This window comes from Oxyura jamaicensis, chromosome 2 (assembly GCF_011077185.1).
Source record: "Oxyura jamaicensis isolate SHBP4307 breed ruddy duck chromosome 2, BPBGC_Ojam_1.0, whole genome shotgun sequence".
Taxonomy (NCBI): Eukaryota; Metazoa; Chordata; class Aves; order Anseriformes; family Anatidae; genus Oxyura; species Oxyura jamaicensis.
Window position 1 is genome coordinate 25,944,641 of NC_048894.1, and position 17,669 is coordinate 25,962,309.

Here is a 17,669-nt window from a genome sequence, read left to right on the forward strand (position 1 = left end):
TCTCTTGAAATGGGTGCACGCGGGTTTGTGTGTGTAGGCGCACAGGTCCGGCCATGGCTACCCATGCAGCCCCTTCACCAACAGTTGGGAGCCGTGGGGCTGAGGGGGATGTGGAGGAGTGAAGCTCTCGCCCTGAGCTTCCCTTGTGTTTTTTTGTTTGTTTTGTTTGTTTGTTTTTTTTGTGGGGTCTCCAGTATTTTGCAGATGGTGAGATGTTGGAGTTCTGTTGAAACCATCCCCACGGTGCTCCTCCGGAGGTCTTCCAGTGTGTTGGCCTCGGGGTGGTTTTGTGATGAGGGGGAGCCTGGCAGGCCTGATGTGTCCATGTTACTATTCTGGGAAGAAAAACCCGTCTTCGTATTTTCTAAACCTAACTTTGGGTTCTGTTGGCACGCTTTCAGCAGCTCATTTCTGAGCGGGGCTGTGCGTGACACCCACCGTGACGTACCCAGGCATCACAGTTGACGGTGGGATTGCCCAGTCCCTTTCGTTAACCTCCTCCACGTGCTTTCCTGTAGCTTCTCCACCTGTAGGACTGTGATTTTTCAAAGCTGTGACACCATCACCGTGACACCGAGCCGCCCAGTCCCTCATTACAAAGCGCGCTTTCTGTTCCTAAGGGGCGGTGGGACCGGTGCTTCTGCCGCAGGCGTTAAGCAATGGTTTGACAGAGCTGGGTCTAAAATGCACTGTGCTCACTGTAAAAATTGGCTTCTTACGTTGTTCCTTTTTCTATGGTTGAAGAGGTGGTTGCGCTTCAGATTTTTTCCTTTTTTCTGTTGTTTTTTTAAAGAGGTTAAATGTATATGAAGTGCATGTTGATCCTGAACTTTTAGTTTGTACATCTTGGTGTCTAATCATCTGCATGAAAGACGCAGTAGTGCCACGTCTGAGCTTGTTCCCTTGTGCTTGGTTAATAAGAACTTCTATAGATTGTTGCGTTTTCCCCAGAATACTTTTCTTTAGTTATTTGGAGACATCAAAACAAAACATCATGGTGGCCCTTTGTTTTCTTACAGTTTAAATACAAACAACAAAGCCTTGTGGTTTGAAGTTAATTTGTTAGTGTAAATAAATTTCTTGCCAATGAGTATTATTGTTGTTAGACAACGAATGCAATAAAATGAGAAATCCTGAATCTTTATTAGAATTTGTTCCGAGTCCTCACTTTCCTGCCCAGCTGTTGGTCGTTTCGGAAGACACAAGAAATGGTAGGCACAGGGGGGCAGCTGCTGCTGCACGTGCCGGGTTCGCAGCTGGGGGAGCCTTGCTCCACTTGCTCATTCCTCCCTTCTGCTCGCTGCCGAAGATTGCTGTAATCCCAGCTCCTGGCCAGAGGGCTGTGATTCCCAGGCATCAGGTTGGATCATGTACAGTCTGTAATTACATTAAATGAGGTAAAAAAATAGGGTAAGGAAAGATAACGGCCTTTTTATCTGAATATGCAGATGAAGTGTACATCCCGTCTTGCTGCAGGTTGATGTTCACATAGGCTGCCTTCACACTGATATTGGCCGATGTTTGTCTTTAGAACCTGCATTAGGTTTGGATTATTGAACACTTTACAATCAAGTGTAGGTTGGCGGCAGTGGATGTTCTACATAAAGTACAGTTCACCTTCTGAACATCGTAATAAGTCTTTATTTTTATTTATTCTATTTTAGTAAAGCATTGAATTAGGAGGGCACACACTGATTTGTCTAGTGATTCCAGCCCCTAGGATTTACATCTGGCCAAATCTAGGCCAAATACTCGGCCCTTAATCTGATGGGAAGCCTCCTAACCCACGCTGGGTTTCCCTGTGGCTGAATCACGAATGTTTCCTTCTGCCGATACGGCCACCACCTGCAGGAAGATAAAAGCATCCCCAACCCATGAACCAGATGAATTTAGTTAAAATAGGTACATTGCAGCATTGAGGCTCTAAGTCCAAAACTTGCGTGTAAGATGTGTCTGCTCAGCAGCAACCTGAGCCTGCAGCCATCACACTGGTGTCCCTGTAGTTGGTACAGGTCACCGATACCTGCAGGCTGGCTTCTGAAATGCCCGGTTTAGGGTGAGGGTTGTTAGGGTTAGGGTTAGGTTTAGGGCTGTTAAGGGTTAGGGTTAGACTTAGGGTTAGCATAAACGTAGTCCCAAAACAGTGACTAGTCAGTGTTTCTGCTGTGTTACCACCTTCAAACTGGAGAACAAAAAGTGACACAAACAAAGTTATTTTGCAAAGCTAGCTCAGGATGTTGGTGGCTAATCACTAGCGAGTTAATAGCCCAGCCTCTCTTCCCTGCGAGCCCTTCCCTCAGATCAGTCCTGCTGCTTTGCTCCGGGAACACCGTGTGTTCCTCTGCGCTGGAAGTGGCCGCAGGTCCCTGCAGGAAAGCACGCCACTTCCCAGGGAAATTGAAAATATCCTGCGGGGAGAGAAATGGCCAAGGAAGGAGCAGCAAAGGCAGAGCTGCGATAAATGACATGGCTGAGCACGTGGTGCTGTTGGCTGGTGCTAAAGCCAAGTCCTGCAAAGAATGAGACAAAAGTCATCCTCATCTGGGGGCAGTTCTGTGCAGTGGAGGGGCACTTGATCAGACGACTGCATGCTGTGGCGAGCAAACAACTCCAACCCCTGCTGCAGCTGGACGAGTCCCCGGTTACCAAAGCCTCACAGGCAGACAGCAGCCCCTGGGCAGCACTCAGCTCCCCGGGGTAAGGCTGGGTGTTTCTGGAGAGCAGCCGTGGGCAGTGTGTGCCAAGCGACTCACACAGCGTTGTGCCTGAGGGGAGGTCAGCCTGCTGCGTCGGGACAGCCCGAAGCACCCGTCACCACCTCCAGCCACCACCAGGCCCCTGCAGCACACGCTGGGCAGGGCTGCTGCAGGTGGGACACTGCGGGTGGGATAGGCACAGCTCCCTGTGCCAGCAGTGCCGGGCAGCAGAGGGGCAAGCCCAGCAGCTGCACATCGATGTCCTTCACAAAGCAGGAGCAGCGATCGGAGGAGGAACAAGGAGCTGCAGGAGCTGCTCGGTGTGTGAGGACAGCCGTGCTAAGGCAAGCAGAGCTCGCTCAGGGGCAGGCAGGCAAGCAGTGGTTCAGACGGCGGCTTCGGCAAGACCAATGTCCTGCAGTGCGTGCTGCAAAGCACGAAACTGATTTCCCGCTGCAGAGGACGCTTAACTCTGTTTATTGAAAGCGACGACCAACCACCACCACCCCAAAAACATCAGTCGATGGAAACCCAGCTAGGTCCTTTAACAGGGCAGAGTACAGCGCTGTAGGTAAGTGCCAATGGGTGAACGTGAAGTGGGAACCCAGCACGTGCTGAAATCAGCTCCGCACCGCCTGGAGCTCAGCACAGGATAGGTGTGAGCCACACCTGGTGGCAGTCACTGTGGCAAACCACCTGCAAAGGCTCCTTGTGCTGTGACAGACAATAACAGCTAATGCGCTTTTCACTGGAGGTCTTTGGGACTTGTTTCCTGCTCCTTAAGAGAAAAAAAACAGTCTTCTTTAGGCTCCCTCTGGAAGGCTCAGTAAGAAACCACTCCAGAGTGACGCCCCCTCTTTTCTCAGCAGGATTGAGACTCATGAAAGTGAAGTAATGTTAGGAAATGGTTTAAAAGGGGAAGAAGGAAGAAGTGAGCCTAAAATATCATTTATTCTCCTTCCACTGATTTCTGAAGTGTTAGGGAAAGCCCAGATCAGGAAGGCTTAGAAAAAGAAGCCCTAGCACAGTCCCTAGGAAAGGCCAGGGTCAGTGCCAAGAAAGCACACCAGACTGGTCATTAGTAATTCTCATTTACAAAACCAATTTTCTCAGACAAAACCCAGAAATCCAGTCACAACAGACAATTCGAAGTCTGACAGTTTCAGTCATTTGTCATCTGAACTTCTGCTTTACCCTTTGTTGCTGTCGTGAGGTACTCCATGCTAAAGAGAAGCTGGTTTCTCACCTTCAGTTCCATTTCCTTTACCACTACGTAAAACTCTCATTTTGGAGAGGAAGGCTACGATGCATTTCCATGGCTCTGGTTAACGTTTATTGGCACAGTCTCATCCTTAGGACAGCTAGCACAAACTAGGTGAGTTCACAAGGAACTAAATCCTTCCCCCTCTGACAGCTCTTACCCGGGACCAGCTATAGCTCACAATACAGGGCTCTGTGGAAGACGGTGCCGATGAGCAGTTTTCCACCGTAGATGGATGCCACTGAGCTGCCCTGCAGCACGGAGCCATCGTCGGCATACACCCGCGTCACCGACGGCTCCTCCGAGAGGATGTTCTGGATGCGCAGGACCTGCCAGAGGAGGGGGACACGTCTACTGAGAGTGCTGTGGGTGGAAATCCCCCCCGAGGGCAGCGGGAACATCCGGACATTAATTTAAATAAATCAGCTGGATCAGCTGCTGCGTACTGCAGCAGGTTCACCCTGTGATGGGGCCACGGGTTCTGCTTTAGAGAAGCACGGGCCAGGAAGACCGATTATTTGGATGCAGCAGCTGTGCAAAAGAGAAGCAAGACGGCAGTCATCCCCAGCATGAGGAGCATGCACATCTTCCTCCAGGCTAAAAGATACTTAAAATCTTATTTCCACTCTTTCTCCAGACAGAGTAAACAACTGCCCTCTATCCTAAATCTACTGCTATCAAGCAGGATAATTTTGACAGGTATCTTACGGGGAGCATCAGACAGCTCTAAAACCAAACGTCCAGCCATCAGCCACCTGCAAGCCCCGCCGCTAGCGCTCCGCCAGCAGGGCCTTGCTGACTGCAGAGGGAAGGAAGGACTGCAGTGTCACCTGCTGATGAGCAGCACTTGCACAGACAAATCGTTCCAGAGAGAACGCTTCTGGCCCTGCTTTGCGCTCAGTCAGTGCTTTCGTTTGGCAAAGAGGTGCTGGCTCAGTAATTAACACAGTTCATCAAAACCTGATTGCGCCGCCACAGCTGCACAGAAAGCAGCCTAAGGAGTCCAGACTGACTGAACTGCTAAGTGGAAATTATTCTGTTGTCTCAAAAGGGTCTGAATTGGTGTTTGTAAACTGAGGGAGTGTTGCTCAGGTTTCCCATGTGAGAGCAGAAGCTCTCAGCTGGGAGCCAGCATGGTCTTTGCCTGCACAGAGGCCGGCCAGGCACTGTTTCTATGTAAAGTTAAACCAGGATGACTTGGACAATGCCACTTTCTGGCACGGACATAGCCCAGAGACCAGTGACATCTCCCAAAAGGCACCTCAGAGGCAGGCAGATTTTCTGCATCATTGTAGAATAGCTTCATCCCATTGGGATGACAGCCTGTCCAGATGTCCCCAGTGTCAGGGTCGACAGACAAGTTATCGACGAGCGTGTCCAGCTGCAGCGTCTATCCAACACAGAGAGAAAACAAGAGAGACATTAAATCTATCAGAAGTCCTGGAAGCAGTTATAAGTATAAGCCTGTCTTATTTTCAGTCACTATGCACAACTCTCATTGCACATAACCCAGACTGATTTCTTTTCATTCTCTCCTCCCCTAGGGCCGTCTCCCCCCACCCAGTGTGCTTTATCCCCTCCTCTGAGCTGGGAGCCTGCCTGCTGCTCTGAGCTTCCCCTTCAGCTGCCTTCAAGCCATGCTCATGTTGGTTTTATCTGTGCTTGGTGGGTTCACCCACGCTGCCCGAGGCAGCCTCCTGCCATGGCGCTAGCAGCACTCCAGGATCCCTCTCTGCTGATGGTGGGACCTGCTGGTGAAGACCTGCAGCTCTGCAGCAGGGCACCAACCCACAGCAGGAGCTGTTCCAGATCAGAACTTCACACGTGAGCAGGTTGAGAGGTGGAGCATCATGGGGACTAAGCTGTCTGAAACCTGCACGTAGCTCTTTTTGGGAACAGCAGCACCTTACCTTCACATGGGTTAAATTCCAATTAGCATGCTTTTCCATAACATGGACTTTATGATCTAATACATCTGCAACATAGATGTACCTTCAAAAGAAAGCACCTCTTAGCAATGTGCATGAGTAAGCAGACCCCCAAAACAGTCAGTTCCTCACATGTAAAACCCAGCTCCTCCTTCAAGGAATTCCAGCTCACAGTCCTCGCATAGTAATAGAAATTTCAAGCAGGCCAGAGTGCACTGAACCAAAGCCAGCCTGCTGAGACACTAATGTAGCTTCACGCTGTGCCAATTCTTCCATTATGACACTGAAGCAAGCCTTGGTTTGTCACATCCCCAGATCTATTTTTTTTTTTTTTTAATTTAAGGCCACCTGTCTGGCTAACAGGGGTACAAACTTTAGGACTGTAGAGCATTCCTCGCTTTCAGAAATTCTTCCCCCTTGATCCTTGTAAGCAATATGCACAAACTGCTGTATCAGCTGGTTAAAATGCAACAGCTTTTGCTCCAGTTGTACACAAACCACCACGCAGAGCAGGAAACACTGCGTGCAGTTAAAGACTTTTGACTTCTGTTCTACAAACCCTTTGCATCGCTTATCTTTTACAGGTAGCACCTTGCCTAACGTGAGCCAGTTTAGCCCCTGACCACAGAGGTCCTGTGTGCCCAGAGTAGGATTTCAGGATTCTTGTGTCTGATTGAACAAAATCTGAGGCAAGGAGAAACTTACTTTTTATCAGGTGAAATGTTAATTCCATTGGCTGAATAAAACCCAGCTGCTACTTCTTTAACTTCTTTTGGACTGTAGTAAACAACATTTGACCAGGTTAAACCCAAGAACATCTCCAAGAACATCAAGATGAAGTCGGAGAAGTAGTGATCATTGGTAGCATAGAAGCTGTCTGGCCCCACAGCCACTATATCATTCACACTGAAAAAAAAAAAAAAAGAGGGAAAATGAGAAAATGAGAAAAGGGAAAAGAAGAGGGAGAGGGAGAAGGAAAGGTAAAAAGGTCCAGAACTATGCAGTGCTGAAACCTGACCAGGATGGTAGGACATAAACTGGAGATCTGGCTACCTGTCTACAAGCCCACAGAATTTTTTCTCTCTTTTGATTACATTCAGCTGGAAACCAGAAAAAAACAGTAGGAGTTGTGACAACTTTATCTTTCATGCTACCTTTATCTTACAGTCATTTTGCATTAGTGCAGACCAAGAAAATTCTGTATGAAAAAAGAAATTGAAAAAGAAGTAGCTAAAAGCATGCTTATTTTTACAACGTTGGAAATTTAGAATAATAGAGTATCTGAAGATTCATATCTGCAATCAGCTGAGAATGGGTTACATGAGAGATGAAGTGAGTGCCAAACCAAGCTAATTCACTGGCATCAGTTGCCGTGGAGCTTACGAGTGATTAGTGGTACAACTATTAAAAATCTCATTATAGAAGAGACTGGAGGAACACAGTTTTTAATGGTAAGGATAACAAGTAATCAATAAGAGAAACCAGGAAGCTGATTAAAGAGAAAATATTTTGTATTAATAATGCTCTAAACCCCAAATCATCCTACACTGAATTTTACTGTTCTTCTGGGGGAAGACTACATTTGGCTCCAGTACCTTGTCAGAAGGTCATGTCGAATGGCTTTCAGATGTACAAGAGAATTGTCATCTTCTACAAATTTAAACACTTCTACTGTGCTCTTCTGGTGCGGGTGATTCACAACAAAGAGGTACACGGTGTCATCTTAAAAGAAGGAAATGGAGAAAGGATGAATTTCACTAGATCTCTGCAATACTAGAATGGAACACTTTGGGTTTGGTTTTGGTGAATTTCCCCCAGCTCTTCAGAATCAGAATGACAAGTAACAAAGCACTACAGGATGCCACTGCAACTGGATCCAGATCTCCAGCTACCCTTTGACTGGGCTCACCCTACAGAGCACAACCATATAAATTAGATTTTTACTTTTTTTACCAAGGGAGAAATTAAGTAAGGGCACCATCTCTGTGCCCAGGCCACTGGGTTTTGCAATCTGATGCCCTACAGTGTCTGGGTATATGAAATAGCCACAGCTTGCCGGGAAGGAAGGCTGGAACCCTAGCAAATTTGGGCACTTTGGTTTATTTACCTCACCTGAGAAAGCTGCCCTCAAGCCTTCTCTTGTACTCCCTGTAAAGCTGCAGTCCCTCTGTTGGTGAGACCCTAAATTTTCTGCCAACCAACTTCTCCAGTTGCACTTCTCTTAAAGGGTACCTGCCTTTGGATGCAGGTGAAGCTGCAGGAATGAGTCTCTTTCTCTTACCCTTTGCAGGACCTCTAATTGCCTTGCTAAAAGCCTCAGTGAAAGGACAGGGGAAAAAGAGAGGGCAGAGAGCATAAAGGATCTTTTAGTGGTGGCCATGGCCTGTCACTGGAGAGCACTAGCTGCCTCTTGTCTGCTCATTGCTAGTCGGTGAAGCATGTCTCCTGAAAGCCCTTGAACTCAAGGGTGAGACAGATGTAAGCTGGCAAAATAAACCTCGTGTGGCTTTCAACTCTTCAAACATCTCTCGTGTTTTCTTCCCTTTCAATATACAGGGCAGCTTTCTGTCTCTGACAGGCTGAGACCACGTGCAAAGGCAGTTTGCAGCTGACCTCTAGAAAAGAACCCAAAAAGACCAAATGCCCAAAAACCTTTTTCTGCCCCACCTAGTGCATGCAGGCTATTGGGACTACAATACAAAACCCCAAAGGGATTCCCATTGCCCTTTAGGATGAGATTTAATACCATATCAGGTCAAAGCTCTCTTTACCTTTGTCTATGTAAGTGCTGATCCCATGAGGGTTAAATGACGCCAGGTCAAACCCACGGCTGATTCTCAGTTCAACTGCTCTGGGCTTCTCTTCATTCAAATCCATCAAAAATATTTCACCTGGTTTGTCTGGTGCAAAGCTCTTTAGTCCTGGGTATTTCAAGCCCTGTAAAATCAAAATATAATAACTTGGTTTTGGATTATAAGTACGAGGAGCACTGCAAGGCTGAAAATGCTGGAGCCTTGTTTGGGCTTTGCAAGCATGCATCAGGCTTGCCTTCTGCTCTAGCCCACCGTGCTGGCAGAGGGACAGGCTCTGCTCCCCCCGTGCACCCTGAAGTCACCAAGCCAAGCAAGCAAGCTGGGCTGCAGGCACCAGGAGCCACGCTGCTGGGGACAGGGCACCAGCTTCTACCCTGTGGTGGCACCAGAGCTGTGCCCTTCCCAGGAGGGACAGCCTTCCCCCTGCCTCTCTTCCCAGCTCCCCGTGTCCTCCTGCCACCTCCAAGGTGCCACCACCCTCACCATGGTGCCCAAAGGCTGCGCCGAGCATCCCTGCCAGACCTCGAGTGTCCCGCTCAGCCAGCACCAAGCACAGCACCAGGGACAGGGACAGGAATGGGACTGCTGCACCCAGGAGAAACCAAGACTCCCCCTGGGGCTGTCATCTGACCTCAAAACCACTCTGGGGCAGCACTGTTCCTCCAGGCTCTCCCATGTTTCAGACCACTCTGAGAACTGACACACCGGGGGACAAACTGGAAGTCCAGCACAACCAAACGCATCCAGCAGGAATGAACTGAAGCTGTGGTGAGTGGCAGTACTGTGGCAGCTCACAATTTCTGCCATGAATTTTGCAATGATATTGTTCTCTGCATGTCCCCAGAGCACATAAATCAAAAATAAACAGCCTTTGTTTTAGAAAATAATCCCTAGGCCTCCTGATTATAAAGAAAAGCTTGAGAAACTATAGCCTAGAGGCTTAAAGAAGCAATCAGGAACAACAAAATCAGCACATGAAATGTGTGTTTCGTGTGGACTTTTTTAAATACGATAGGGAGCTGACACACCTTTTCAACAAGGGAGAGGCTGACATTTCAACATTTCAAGCAAGCAGCATGAAAGAAACTCAAGGTTACACAAGTGCAGTGGGATACACGCGTGAGAGCCGCCACCAGCACTTGTGTGTTGAGAAATGCACTTGCTCAAGCAGAAGGAAACGTTGGTGAAGCTGTCTCAGGACCGTGCTGTTCCCAAGGAGCCAGCCAGGCTGGCAGACAAGAAGCCCATGCTGCGGGTTGCACCTCTTCCCTCTGCAGACAACGACACAGAGCAGCACCTGCACAGAAAGGGAGCGTGGGCACTTACGGAGCTGATGAAAGCCAGTCCATTAGGAAGGATGTCGATATCTTCCGAGCCTCTTTCTGCAAGGAAGAGATAAAACAACTTAAACATTCTCCACTGAAAAAAACCTTCCCATATAGCGCAATCCCAGCTCACACAAATGCCACTTTCTGATCCGGCTGCACGACAGATAAAGCTCAGTGGCAAAATTCAGCAGGGTATTAAAAGCAAGAGCAGCACTCCTGGTCAGGCGACAGCCCTGGGGTCACCACCTCCCTCCAGAGGCTTTGGGGTACCCCCAGTGCTGCAGACCCCGGGCAACGTGGGATGTTCAGCTCTGCAGCAAGCACTTGGTGCATGCTTTGGGTGGAGGGGCTGTCGGGGCAGGGCTGCGGGAATCACTCTGCCCCTGTGCTCACACCAGGCAACCCAGGGAATTCTGCACGCCAACTCTTGTGGCTGAGCTGGGACACTTCATTAAGATGGATAGCCAAATATTTAGTTAAAGCTCTCGACTGGCTGAGAACCTGCTCTATCTTTAACAGCTGACTTGAATAGTCAGACCACATTTTTAACTGTGGGTAATCACTTCCAACATCACCAGTTCCTGCAGCTCCTGCAATATTTTTCCCTGCTAAGAAAAAATTAAATAAAAGCCCTTCATTAAGAGCACTAAAACAATTCAGGCTTTGATCAAGTGCTCTCCACAGAGCTTTAGTCTGATCCAGGAGCACGTTTGCCATCCCATCCTTTCAGTGCTCCCAGAATATCAGCAGCACAAGCAGAGCTCCCAATGAGCTGGGCTCCAGGGGCCAGCTGCACCCCGTGGGTAGGAAGAACTTCTTTACTGACGGCTTGTTAGGCACTGGAATGGGCTGCCCAGGGAAGTGGTTGAGTCACCATCCCTGGAGGTCTTTAAAAGACATTTAGATGTTGAGCTTAGGGATATGGTTTAGTGGAGGACTGGTTAGTGTCAGATCAGAGGTTGGACTCGGTGATCCTGGAGGTCTCTTCCAACCTAGGTGATTCTGTGATTCTATGATAGAAGCACCCTCCTCCCCAGCACAGCCCTGGGGAGAGTGTCGTGACTTCCCCTAGAGGGACAAGGGATGGGGACAACCTCACAACCCCCCTGCACCACCCACTGCAATGACAAGCTGAACATCAATGTCTTCTTAAGAGCAAAAGGTGCCGAGCCATGCTGTGTGGGGAGCCAGCCCATCTCCCCACCTCCCGGCTGTTTCTGAATGTTGACTGGGCTGGGAGGTAGCAGGCACAGAGGTATTTAGAGCCTGCATTTCCCGACCAAAATCTGAATTTTCAGCTCTACTGACGTGCTGGTTTAAGCAACAAGCTCCTTTGATTTGCCCCAGCTCTTGGGCTCTACAAGCCTGGAGCCATTTATAAAATGGGGCTGGTGGCAATTCCCCACTTGCTGGGATTGCTGCAAAGATAACACGGATAAATGTCAAGAGGCTCATGGTGACATGAGCTAGACAGGCAGACCACGCTGGTGAGCAAACAAATAGCGTGACGTGTAATTTATTTCCTCTGAACGAGATGGTGCCAAGCATGGGGACAAGAGAGCTCACGGGCAGTGGATGGTTAAAAAGCACAAATTCAGGACGGGAGAGGAGCGAAGCGAGAGCACTGCCCCACTGCTTAGAAATCGCAGGAGCACTCACTGCCGCCTAGAAACTGCAGAGCAAAGCAAATTCTGGGCGCTCCTGGGCCCTGATGTGTGCGGCAGAGGGTGAACATGGTTGGAAAAGCAGGGAAAAGCTCACTCAGCAGCATCCTGCAGGAGCTGGAGAGGGAGAGAGAGCTGCGGGGACCCTGGGGGGAAGTGATGGGCGGGCTGTGCACTCTCTGGCACCTGCAGCTGAAGGGAGAGGAACTGACCTGTTAGGTGTCAAAAACAGCTGAAGTTTGGGCAACACAATGCCCAGCCGTGCCACGTCGAGGGCTTGTCCACCAGAATATCGGAATAGGTAGTGGTTTGGTTTTTTAAAAAAATCAAGATGCCAAGAAAAGTTGATGTCTATCCTAGAAGCATGATTTATTCTGTTCTTTAGTTTATCTCAGTACACGGTGTTCTGCTGATGCATCGAACAGAAAAAAATGAATTTTGTGTCCCAAAGGAAGCGAATAGCATGCCTGTATCCCAGGAATCATTCCAAAATGCAACCTTCTCCAGCAATTTATGCAGTCACTCCAGGAGTTACTTCAGGGCATATGGTTAGCTTACCATAAAGCAGCAACATGATGAGACACCCATAAAATTCAGAGTACAGTGTTTATTCAACAAATCTATCCCTTTCTGCATATTTGTGATGGAGATTTAGGATGAGCTACTTTTTTGTTGTTTCTTTGTTCAATGTTTGCATCTTTGCTTATATTGCACAATATTTGAAAAGCAGGACAGATCAAAGTCTTTAAAAAGAGAGAGAAAGCAGGATGAAACTGTGCAGAAATAAAAGGTCCTCCAGAGAATTTTTCCATTTACTCCAGGTTTGCTTCCTTTACCACTGACACATCGCTTTTCAAGTAATTGCAATAGACTGCACCGGATGCCTGTGTTTCCACGTACAGGGTGGATAGTTGAAGACTATTTTGCTCAGAGCTGACCCAGCTCATTACCTATGTCCCACTTAAGAGGCTACAAGGACTATTTTAAAGATTAAAACAAAGACAGACTGTTTAGTCAAGTGTATCATAGAATTTAAAAGGAAAAGGGCCCAGGAAGACCAAGATGCACACGTACAAAGACATCTTAAACAAAGCCACCCACGTGAGCAAACTTACAGATCTGGGCAAAAGCCCTGGTTTGAATAGTGCTACCTATGCAGCATCTTGAGTACTTGAGTACTCACTCCCTGAGTAATTCAGCCCTCCCACTCACATGAAATGAACTTCAGAAGACATTTGCATGGACATGCAAACTTTTACATCTGCAGCAACCCTTTGTTGTTTCCATTTCCACCACATCAGACCTGCCGAGCGAGCTTTGTCTTTTGATTTTTCTGAAGAAATGACAGAGCGGAGCCAAGGCGAGGCACACAGCTCCGTGTGAAGGGCTGGTGTTTTAGGAGTGCGTGAAGAAGCAGAAATGAAGCTCTGTAAATTGGTCTGCTGCAGCCTCCAAGGAGAGCCGGGTTTGCAGAAATCACCTAATCCCCATGTAAACGTCAGGCACCAAAAATGAGATATTGTTTGGAAATTAAACAAAACTACGGTTGTGATTTCCAGCTCTCTTTCTTCCCTCAACAGAGCAAGCATTTTGCAAAAGTCTTGTAAAACAGAGATAGTGATGTCCTTAAAAGAATTACTCAGAAATGATGTGCATACAGGTCATCATCAAACAAGCACTATCCTGAGTCTTGTTTGAGTAAGTTACAGCTCAGTCTTGAAGACTTAGAAAGTTTTTTTCAATTGCAATTTCTACGGACTTCTTCTGCACATAACCCCAGGCAAAGGAACTCTGTACACACTCATTCACTGCAGTAATTTGACTTTACAAAGATGTTCCTGACATGAGGAAGAAGCAAGATTGACGAAATCAATGCAGTGACTCAGCAAGATGAAAGGTGAGGCTCTTAAGTCTCGTCCAAAGACTTTATTACCCATGCAAAATCCATGCAAATTTCAACAGAACCTAAGATATTTCTTAAAATAATAAAGAAGGGGGAAAAAGAGGCCATTAAGGCTCTATGAAGTTTAAAAAGTAGAATTTGGGGGAAAGGGACACAGACAGCATGTTTAAAGCTATCAGTTTTATACTCGGGTTATACGAAAGGGAGAAGGAAAAAAAAGTTAGAAACATTCCCATGTGTTAAACACGTGACCTAAAGTACAAAGTCAACATTTCAGCTGCTCTGTTGAACCTCTTCACAAACCAGACTAAGATGACAAATATGACCCTTTGGTCTCTGAAACCACACAGCTACTTTGCGCGACTGTCGCTGAGCTCTGCCTGCCGTTTGCACTGAGCCGTACCAGTCCTTTCCTAAACGTCCCCAAAATGAGGAACTGAGCCAGGGGATGGCATGGAGCTGGCGGAGAGCTCCTTCACCACATGCCTGTAGAGTTGTCTGAAGGCTTCCACCCTCGCAGTGTGGCCTGTCTTAGAGCTGCCACCAGCTGACAGCCACCTGAAGGCACCTGCCCCACCAGCCAGAACACCCTCATCTGAATGCCAAATAAACTCAGTGACTTAGCAAAGGAGCCATGTTTGCAAGGTTCTTGTTATCAAAATATAAAATTTAAAAAAAAAGGAACAGAAGCTTTAAATACCGATAAAACAAGTAGAATGCCAAACGAACCAGTTTTTCAGTATAATTTTCTCCCTGTGGCTTCTCCCTAGCTTGAAAGCCCAAGCAGCAAAGTGTGTCTGAAAGTCAAATGTGCTTTCAGAATCAGGCTGAGAAGCTGGCTTTAACAACCTGTTTCAGCATAAGACCAGACAAAAGCAGTGGACTCGGTGGTTTTGAATACATACCAATCCCTTTTATGAGCTGGCAATTCGGGAGGGTTACGGGGTCGATTTCCCGTGCAGCATTGAGTCTGTTCCTGCAAGAGAACATAGCAGGTTGACAGCACACAGCCACTTCTAAAAAAAGTAACACGCCTTGTGTGTCTTTAGTTTATTGCCTGCCATATCTCAGCGATGAATCAGATGTAAATTACTGAATAAGCAAAACCCAGACCTGACAACAACAATTGCTCCAAACCACCACTGTGGTTACAAACCTAAAGAGATTCAACGATTCTCCTGAACGGAGTATCTCCAGGAGCTTGACCCACTTCAGGAGTTTCACAAGCTTTCATGAGCTTGTGCCACCCACCACAGCTAAAATGACAAAATAATTAAAGGGCCATTTTTCTTCAGGTTTCAGCCACCTCAGCACAGCAGCAGCCTGCAGTCGGGACCAGCATTTCAGACAAGGAGAGGGCAACCTTCTACCCCAGCCTTCGGCTACGTCTGGTGGCCAGGCCACCAGCAGCTACTCGCTCCATTTCTTATTCTATATCCAAAAGCAGCAACAGTGTTGTTGCAAGGCAGGACTACTCATGTCCTAAAGACAAGTGGAACTTGGAAGTAGGACTCTCAGGATACATTTCCCTGTCCCTTCACCTTAAAAAGCTTTTAGGCTAACATCTAATAATGCATCTTTCTTTGCACGCGTACTGTGCGGTCCTGCTGAGGATGTACTTGCTCCAAGCACAGGACATTCTGAACGCAAAGATCCCACAGCAAAATCTAGCCACGCTTGCCCCCGGTGTCCCCTGCACAGCTGTGCCCTGGCTTGGGCTGATCACACCCAGCATCTGCACTGAGGTTGCCTGCGACTTCTCCCTTTCCCATTTGCAAGAACTTTCCCCAAGCGGTCTGCGAGCCCCGCAGCGCCACAAGCACAGCAGGAACCCAGCCAGCAGCCAGGCAGAGATGATGATATCCTGACGGCATTCCCAGGGAAACACTTTGTGAACTGGCATGAGAGTAATTCAAAAGGACACTGGTCACAAGCCTACAGCACATACAGAGGCTTTTTCAAAATGTGTCAGTTTATCTAGCTCGGGCAGCCTTGGCTACTAAGCCAGATGGCCTAGATAGCTAGCTGGCCTTCCAAAAACACATCGAACGTGCAGACTGGGGGGGGATGCAGCTTCAAGAAAAGCAGGAGTTCTGCCAGCTGGTGCCACCCCAATGCTTGGCACCTCTCCCCAGCCGCTTCCTTGTTCCAGTTTCAGTCCTCCACCTCCTGTCCCGCTTTGTGAGACACACACAGCGGGCATTCCCCCTCCTTGGGCAGCAGCCTGTTACATATTCAAAGGCCTCTCTCTCTTTCACTTTTCCTCTTCTCGAGACTAAGCAGTCCCAGAACTTTCCTTTTCCTGACAGGACTGAAAATCACCTCCAACTGCTGGTTTTGCTCCCAGTTCTCTCCAAACCGCCAGCATCTTTCTGGCAGCACGCTGCTGCTTTGAGCAGTACGCAAGCTGAGGCCGTATCAGTATGGAGTGTTATGAAATGATAACGTTGTGTGCATGTATGAACAACAGATACAGGTCATACAGATATTGTTCATATATATACAATTGGTATATGCCCATATATGCACACATACAGGAACATTGTGTTCATGTATATATGAACAATGTCTTATATGTATATCCTTCTGAGGAAACCGGTCATACTGTGTAATTCACCCTCGGATTTTATAAATTTGATAAGGGCTTTCTTCAGGGAAGAATTAGCAACTCCAAGTTCTCAGCAGGAGAATCTGTGTCACTTCAGTCAGTAACACACAAGAATTTCTTTTCCGCTGCGCAAGTCTTACTCAAGACCATTTTGCAGCTATCAGCAACACAACAGATGCATAAACAAACCCGATTTAAGAAGAATTAGGTCTGTAGGACTTGTAACAGTTCTTCAAGCCTTATCTTTTGAGCATTTCAGGGATTTTTGTGTCATACTATGTAGGCACAACTCACACGAAGAGCAAAAAGGCTCTGCTGGATTCCTGCCTTCTGGGTGGGGGTGGGTAACGGGAGGCCAGGGGAGTTTGGGACTCCCACAGCTCTCCTCTCAGGGCTGTGCCTCCACGATTGCAGCTCACGCCGTTATCACAAGTCGCACGCTGCCCAGCTCCCTGCCTGCCTTAAGGTTGCTGCTGTGCTGCAGCTTGCTGAAAACACTTGGAGGAAAGTGCTACAGGCGCGGGGGGATCCTGCTTTTCACAGGATACCGGGCTTTACCCCATTCCCGATATCGCATTTGCTCTTGGGACTGCGAGGGGGGCATCCCCGCGGTCACTGCACGGTGCCGGCAGTCACGGACTTAGCGCAAGGTGCACACACACCTGTGCCTGGGGGGGTCCTGTGTTTTGGGGGGGCTGGCTGCAGGGAGTGCAGACCTCCTTCTGCAATTAGCTGGAATTACTTCAGGCGTGTGTCTCAGAGAGCTGGAGGGCATGGACGCGTAGACAGAATGGGTTGGAAGGGACCTCCACCATCACCTAACTCCAACCTTAGGACCACAGAGGTCCGCAGAGATCAGAGGAGACCTCACCCACACAGGGGCTGTGTCAACCAGGGGAAAATAACGCAAGAGCTCCCTTCTGCCCCGCTCCCGGTGCCACCGGCGGCCGCAGCAGCCGTGCCCCGCTGAGGGGCCGTGCCCGCCGGCCGGTAGCTCCCCAGGTCGCCCCCCCGCCCCCCCGCCCGGCCCTCACCGAAAGGCCAGCAGCCGCTCCGCCGCCAGGGCTGCCGCCATCCCGACGAGAGCCACCGCCAGCAGCTTCCCCATGGCCGCTCCCCGAGCCGCGATCCCCGAGCCCCGATCCCCGAGCGGCTCCCTCCCCGCTCCGCTCCGCCCCGGGCCGGGCCGGGCCGGGCCTGTCCGCCCCGCTCCGCCCCGGGCCGCCCCTCGGAGCACGGCGCTGCCCCGGGCCCCGGGGTGGGGATGGGGGGGTGCCTCTGCCCTCGGGTCCTCACGGGGATCCGTGAGCACCCACGTCCCATTTTCCCCAAAAAAAGTGACTCCCAGGTCCCACTTTCCCTCCAAAAGTGAACCCACGGCCCCGTTCCCCCCCCCCCCCCCAAAGTGATCCCACGTCCCGTTTTCCCCCAACGGGTGATGCTCGCCCCACTCCCACCAGCAGCCTTC

The 17,669-nt window shown here is 49.0% G+C and overlaps 1 protein-coding gene across 3 annotated transcripts; it reads right to left on the bottom strand.

Annotated features, from left to right (window-relative positions):
- Positions 1 to 840: 840 nt before the first annotated feature.
- Positions 841 to 17,388, bottom strand: LOC118163046 (serum paraoxonase/arylesterase 2). 3 transcript variants are annotated; one of them, XM_035319498.1, is made up of 10 exons: positions 17,236 to 17,388; positions 14,499 to 14,569; positions 10,025 to 10,080; positions 8,657 to 8,822; positions 7,481 to 7,607; positions 6,591 to 6,791; positions 5,868 to 5,949; positions 5,219 to 5,347; positions 4,118 to 4,286; positions 841 to 1,377 (listed from the first exon to the last, which is right to left on the bottom strand). In XM_035319498.1, the coding sequence occupies exons 1-9, from the start codon at positions 17,307 to 17,309 to the stop codon at positions 4,128 to 4,130; spliced, it is 1,065 nt and encodes a 354-aa protein (XP_035175389.1). In that variant the 5' UTR covers positions 17,310 to 17,388; the 3' UTR covers positions 841 to 1,377; positions 4,118 to 4,127. The 3 variants fall into 3 exon arrangements, with proteins under 3 accessions (XP_035175389.1, XP_035175390.1, XP_035175388.1); XM_035319499.1 differs by lacking the exon at positions 841 to 1,377 and adding an exon at positions 3,158 to 3,996; XM_035319497.1 differs by lacking the exon at positions 841 to 1,377 and having other exon boundaries at positions 3,629 to 4,286.
- Between the last annotated feature and the right edge of the window lie 281 nt (positions 17,389 to 17,669).

Bases quoted from the DNA above. Each gene is read 5' to 3' on its own strand.
- LOC118163046 (XM_035319498.1), bottom strand. From the start codon at position 17,309: ATGGGGAAGCTGCTGGCGGTGGCTCTCGTCGGGATGGCGGCAGCCCTG. The intron at 6,792-7,480 runs GTACTGGAGCCA...TTTTTTTTTCAG, and splicing joins CGACATGACCTTCTGACAAG to TGTGAATGATATAGTGGCTG. The intron at 4,287-5,218 runs GTGCCTTTTGGG...CTCCTCTGGCAG, and splicing joins AAAATCTGCCTGCCTCTGAG to GTCCTGCGCATCCAGAACAT.